Here is a 6000-nt window from a genome sequence, read left to right as displayed (position 1 = left end):
CGGTCTTAACTCTTAAGCTCGCGGCAACAAATTTCCGGGTCATAATCTGATTAGGCAATTCCAAGATGCGCAATCCAGCTCCAGCATCTCAAAAAAGAAAAAAAAAAGAAATGAGAAAAAAATGAGAGAGGAAATCCACTTCAGGCCCATGAAGGAAGCCATGTGTGACACCTGTTCGGCACAACTAAAATCCAAACGTGATTTTGTCTTCTTCATCACTCCATTGTTCTTAAACAGAAAAATATTTTGATCTCGATAAGTTGACTCTATTGTTAGTATGTTACCATTAGTAATGACAATGGGTAAGGTACCTAATAGATAGACAAAGTTATACCGTACCCACTAGAAAAAAATGTCTCACATATCTATACCTACTATTCATCATAGGTACAAAATTACGTCATACTCACCACATATAGCGGGTATCCATCAAATACCTATATTCGCTAATATTACAATAGACATGGACGTCGTTCTCTTGAGCTTATAGCGGTCGTCGCTGCAACAACTAGCTTTTTTTCTCCCTGTTGAACATTGTGCAACTAAAATTTGTAGCAGTAGGAGTAACTTTTTCTTGCTGCCGAACAGCTTCATGATCATTTGAATTGTAAAAGTAAGTACCAAATACAAAATATTAAAAAATTTCTAAAATAACATATTATCTTTATGCCAGGATGACAATTCGTCGAACCCAACATAATTTTATCCCAAGATCAACAACATTCAACATAAAATGGCAACATCATACACACCTATGCATGAGAGGGAACAAGTCACTTAGTCTAGACCCACATGTCATATGCTAACGGGTTTCCCATCAGGTAGCAGGTATGGGACAAGAGAGAACACACCCACACCCACCATATCCAATGTGTATAATAAATGACCCAATAAAATACATATGGTTATCAAAAATTGTTATACTCATGTCCTAATAGGGGTTTTATCCATCGAATATCGGGTTTCGGGTACCCATTGCCATCCTTAGTTACCATGGCATAGTATGAGGAACTGATGGTCACGTGAGTCATTTTAGCCCGTCTCATGTGGTTTTGATAGAGTAAATCGAATATCAGGTTTTGGGTACCCACTGTCATCCTTAGTTACCATTACCATGGCATAGTATGAGGAACTAAGGGTCATGTGAGTCATTTTAGCCCGTCTCATGTGGTTTTGATAGAGTAGAAGATGTTATACAACATTTACCTGCTTACAGTTACAACTTCCTTTTGTCTTGTCAGGGTGTTAATGTCACTGTTCTTAGGCTCAACCAACAGTACTCCTGTTTAGGGTACAAATAGTTTATCTACAATAGGCACTATATAGAAACTGTATTGTTAAATAGATATTTTTTTAAATTAAACTTCCATTCAATCATCTACTACCCTTTCTCTATTATCATCTACCTATCACAGATGTTCCTACCTTAGTTTCTGTATAGACATAACTTTTTACAATTCTCATAAAAATTGTAAATTACGTTTATCGACGAGCCAAACAATCCTAAGCTTGACTAGGTTTATATAAAACAGTATCAATGTTTATATAGATTTTTATAAAAAACATGTTGCATAATAATTATTCTCGTAATACTTCATCACACGTCTTAAATATCAGTAGCTTTTTAAAAATATCAGGTCAAAATTAGGATTGTTTGACTCTTGGAGAAGTGATCTTTTTTCGTTTCTGAATGAGGGAATTTCTCTCTCATATTTAATTCTAATATCACACCAGCATTCTGTTTACTTGTCATCCTAATTAATGCTGTATAAACTAGCATTGAGATCACACCTAGCAATAAATAGTGGTGACACTTGCTTGGTAAAAGGATTTTTCTCTTGATGCAGTTTAGATGAACAAGGATTTTACTCTGAAACAGAACATATGCGCCTTTGCTAATTGGCAGTGCCGAAAAGCTGTAAACACGTCACAGCTAACAAATTGGCGGAGAAGGGCTCTAAAATTCCTGAAAAGAGGGGTGTTTTTTTCCCAACCCACTGGCGGGAATAGTGACACGCTGACAGTGCACGATCTCTCTGTCGCCTAGAACTAGACGAGACGGTGGAAATCGGAATCCATTCCCACTTACAAGCAGGACGCAGGAGAAATTTCTGCAAAGGTGCAGAGTCACATGCGCCGGATTTCGGGGTGAGGAAGGCAGGAGGTGGAAGACAGGAAAAAGAGGGGGAAAGAAACAAGTGAGGGACAGGAGAGCGAGGTCCTTCTTGCCTTCTCGTTCGTTTGCTCTCCTCGCTGTTCTTGCGGTTACTTCCTCCTTTTGCTTTCAATGCTACCGCGTTACTGCTGGATCTGGCACACCCACCGCGTCCGCCGCCTCCTCAGCTAATCTTGGTCCCGGCCTCCCCAAGATTCTCTTGTTCTTTTGGAATTGCGTCTTCCTTTGCTGCCTCTGCTTCGCAGCAGCATCCGCGTGCGGCGGCGTGGAACAAGGTGGGATCTTGGCTCAGTTTCTAGAGTGTTGGAATTCTTTCTATCCATCATTGTTTTGTGTTCAAGAGAGGCTATCTTTGTCTGCGAATGCAGTGCTGTGCGTGCCAATTTGAACTTCTCGTGCGGTACTCGAGGTGAGATTTCACCTCGTCCACGTTCTTCCTCACCGCCAAAGACCCAAGGGGGAGAAGGAAGGGAAGAGGCGGAATTTCGATTGGTTGGTTGCTGCGTGAATCCGCGGGATTCAGGCTCGAGTCTCCCTTGAATTGCGGCGTGGGCCATGGTTCTCTCCTCCAATTCCACCACCAAGGCAGCAGCTCAGCTGTGAAAGTGACAGCCCGCAGTGTAGTGCTCTCTAGCAGCCTGCTGCTGGCCTGGGCTCCAATGGCGTCCTCACCTTCGCCTTCCCCGATCACCATCAGAGCCACCTCGCCGCCTTCCACCGCAACCCCGTCGCCGGCAACCACCACGCCCAAGCCGGATTCCCCGGCCCCGGTGACGCAGCCCAATGCTACCCCGGCCGACCCTCCCTCATCGCCGGCCGCGCCTCCTCCCCTCCCGCCTCCCGCGTCCACGCCACCGCCACAGCTCCCTTCTCCACCGCCCTCCTTGCCTCCGCCCCCTCCGGACGCCGTGCCACCACCGCCGGTTGTCGTTGCCACTCCGCCACCCGCCCCAGCAGCCGTAGTGCCTCCACCCTCGTCGCCTGCTGCAGTACCCCCACCGCCTACACCTGCTGCCCCGCCAAAGGCGTCGCCTATACGCCCCCCTGCGGCCGCGTCGCCACCCCCATCCAATCTGCCAGCGCCCAACCCGCCGGCGGACCCAACGCCGCCGACAGTAGCACAGCCACCTCCGCCACGGCGCCGGCCACCAAGATCGCCTCAGACAGAACCTCCACCCCTGGCACCACCACCTTCTGGAATTCCTGTCGAACCTTCCCCAACCAGTCCCTCACCGACGTCCGCAGATCCTTCGATCCCCACTCCCTCTAGCCCCTCGTCTCCAGGGACGACACCGTCTACACCAGGCTCTGATGGCACTCCATCGGTGCCAGCCCCAGCAACGCCAGGTGACTCAGTTAGCCCGGTAACAACCGGGGGCCAAGGTTCCAACAAGTCGTCGAGTCCAGCCTCGCAGAGCAGCAGCTCCTCAGTAGACAGTGGTGGACTGTCTTCTGGTGCAAAGGCAGGCATTGGGGTAGTCGTTGCCATTATTGTGCTTAGTTTGGTTGGAGCAGCATTTTGGTACAAGAAGAAACGGAGGAGAGTGCATGGATACCATGCTGGTTTTGTAATGCCTTCACCGGCCTCGACTCCTACACAAGTGTTAGGTAATTCTCATTTGATAAAGTGCATTTGCAGCAATTACACGTCTGGAAAGTCAAGATTAGTCTTTATATGTACCTGAGTCATGAAATGAACTAAAACTCATTTCTTGTTTAGGGTATTCGGCCAAAACAAACTTCAGTGCCGGGAGTCCTGAATCGAAAGATTCAATGCCAGAGTTCAGTATGAGCAATTGTCGGTTCTTCACTTATGAGGAATTGTATCAGATCACAAATGGCTTCTCATCACAGAACCTGCTAGGGGAAGGTGGGTTCGGATCAGTGTATAAGGGTTGCTTGGCTGATGGAAGAGAGGTTGCGGTTAAGAAACTGAAAGATGGCGGCGGGCAGGGGGAACGTGAGTTCCATGCTGAGGTGGATATTATCAGTCGTGTGCATCATCGCCATCTAGTTTCTCTTGTGGGGTATTGCATTTCAGATGACCAGAGATTGCTTGTCTACGATTTTGTGCCCAACGACACACTTCACTATCATCTTCATGGTATGCTGTGCTTTTTATATATTGTGCAAGAGAACTTTTTTTACAGCCTCTGTTTTCCAATATATATGTAGTTCTACTGTTCTAGCTATGTACCTGGGCAAGTATTTGTCTTGTTACATAGGCAGAACTGCAATTATTTAGGAACAGAGGTAGTTCTTTGTCCGGACTAAACAATTAATGCATACCCGCATTGATTTTTCATCATAGGACGTGGAGTACCAGTTTTGGAGTGGCCAGCTAGGGTTAAAATTGCGGCTGGTTCGGCTCGTGGAATAGCCTATCTTCACGAAGATTGTAATGACATTTTTTTCATTCCTTTCACCTGTTTTTGTGTGATGATTTTCACTACTCATGCTCTGTTGCGTAATTCTTTTCCTCGGCAGGTCAACCCAGAATAATCCACAGGGATATAAAGTCCTCCAATATCTTGCTGGATAATAACTTTGAAGCACTGGTCAGAATGCTTTCTACATGATTTCAGTAACATCTTATAATGGAGTTATATCACTCACTGCATCGGTGCCCATTTGCTAGGTTGCTGATTTTGGTCTTGCAAGGTTAGCTATGGATGCTTGCACTCATGTAACCACACGAGTGATGGGAACTTTCGGGTTAGTAAAACAGCGGCAAGTTCAAGAGAACAGTTAAAACCTGCTTGTAATCTGACACACGCTTCTTATTTAGGTACCTTGCTCCAGAGTACGCGTCAAGCGGCAAGTTGACTGAGAGATCTGATGTATTCTCATTCGGTGTCGTCCTCTTGGAGCTTATTACTGGTAGAAAGCCTGTCGACGCATCAAAGCCATTGGGTGACGAGAGCCTTGTTGAGTGGGTAAGCTATACCAGTTTTTAGTAACTTGATTCACGAAAAGGTTACCAGTTTTCTTACCCTTCAGTAGCAAATGGAAAGTAACCATATCTTAAGTTATCTGCATAATTCAAAATCTTAAGTAGACTTATAACTCATTCACTGGTTACATTCAATTCAGTATGGGACTGTATCCAGCCCTCGAAGTGTGATATTTCTGGAGAAATTATAATACTGGTAAACCATGTGGACCAGCAATTTTTGTGACAGCACAGTTATTTGCAGGCTAGGCCATTGCTCACGCAGGCGCTTGAGACCGGCAACGCCGGGGAGCTGGTGGACGCCCGGCTTAACAAGAACTACAACGAAGTCGAGATGTTCCGTATGATCGAAGCTGCTGCAGCTTGCATTCGGCATTCAGCATCCAGGAGACCGAGGATGAGCCAGGTATACAAGGATAAAAGAAGAGCGCGTGAGCATCTCATCAGAGTACCGGACACAGACCAGAACCTGACATTTTCCCCCCCTCCACTTGCCTCCTCCCAGGTCGTGCGGGTGCTCGACAGTCTCGCTGATGTCGATCTAACTAACGGCGTGCAGCCAGGCAAGAGCGAGATGTTCAACGTCGCGAACACGGCTGAGATCAGGCTGTTCCAGCGGATGGCGTTCGGCAGCCAAGATTTCACGACGGATTTCAGCCAGTCCAGCTGGAACAACAGCCAGAGCAGAGGTCTTGATGCCTCTGGTTCAAGGCCATTGTAATCCTCCTCCTCGTCGTCGTCGTAAATTTCGTAGATCTAACTAGCTAGGGTGTTTCGTGATGATTTTTTTACCTCGTGTAATTCTTTCTGAGTGGATCAATAGTGATTGTTCTTTCGCCATCCCTGTCTTCTACCCACTAACATAGATCAT

At 46.4% G+C, this 6000-nt stretch overlaps 1 protein-coding gene across 1 annotated transcript; it reads left to right on the top strand.

Moving 5' to 3' along the window:
• Window positions 1–2331: 2331 nt before the first annotated feature.
• On the top strand, window positions 2332–5968 carry LOC100280010 (uncharacterized). The gene is made up of 9 exons (NM_001358400.1): window positions 2332–2451; window positions 2545–3784; window positions 3897–4280; window positions 4488–4574; window positions 4664–4734; window positions 4815–4891; window positions 4965–5112; window positions 5374–5535; window positions 5635–5968. The coding sequence occupies exons 2-9, from the start codon at window positions 2836–2838 to the stop codon at window positions 5848–5850; spliced, it is 2094 nt and encodes a 697-aa protein (NP_001345329.1). The 5' UTR covers window positions 2332–2451; window positions 2545–2835; the 3' UTR covers window positions 5851–5968.
• Window positions 5969–6000: the final 32 nt, after the last annotated feature.

This window comes from Zea mays, chromosome 8, assembly GCF_902167145.1.
Source record: "Zea mays cultivar B73 chromosome 8, Zm-B73-REFERENCE-NAM-5.0, whole genome shotgun sequence".
In the NCBI taxonomy this organism is placed as follows: Eukaryota; Viridiplantae; Streptophyta; class Magnoliopsida; order Poales; family Poaceae; genus Zea; species Zea mays.
Note: the sequence above shows the minus strand (reverse complement) of the source record. Positions and strands in the feature narration are given on the sequence as shown.

Excerpts from the sequence above, each read along its gene's own strand:
- LOC100280010 (NM_001358400.1), top strand. The coding sequence starts at position 2,836 with ATGGCGTCCTCACCTTCGCCTTCCCCGATCACCATCAGAGCCACCTCG. Across the intron at positions 4,575-4,663 it reads AGCCTATCTTCACGAAGATT|GTCAACCCAGAATAATCCAC; the intron begins GTAATGACATTT and ends TTTCCTCGGCAG. Across the intron at positions 4,892-4,964 it reads CGAGTGATGGGAACTTTCGG|GTACCTTGCTCCAGAGTACG; the intron begins GTTAGTAAAACA and ends CTTCTTATTTAG.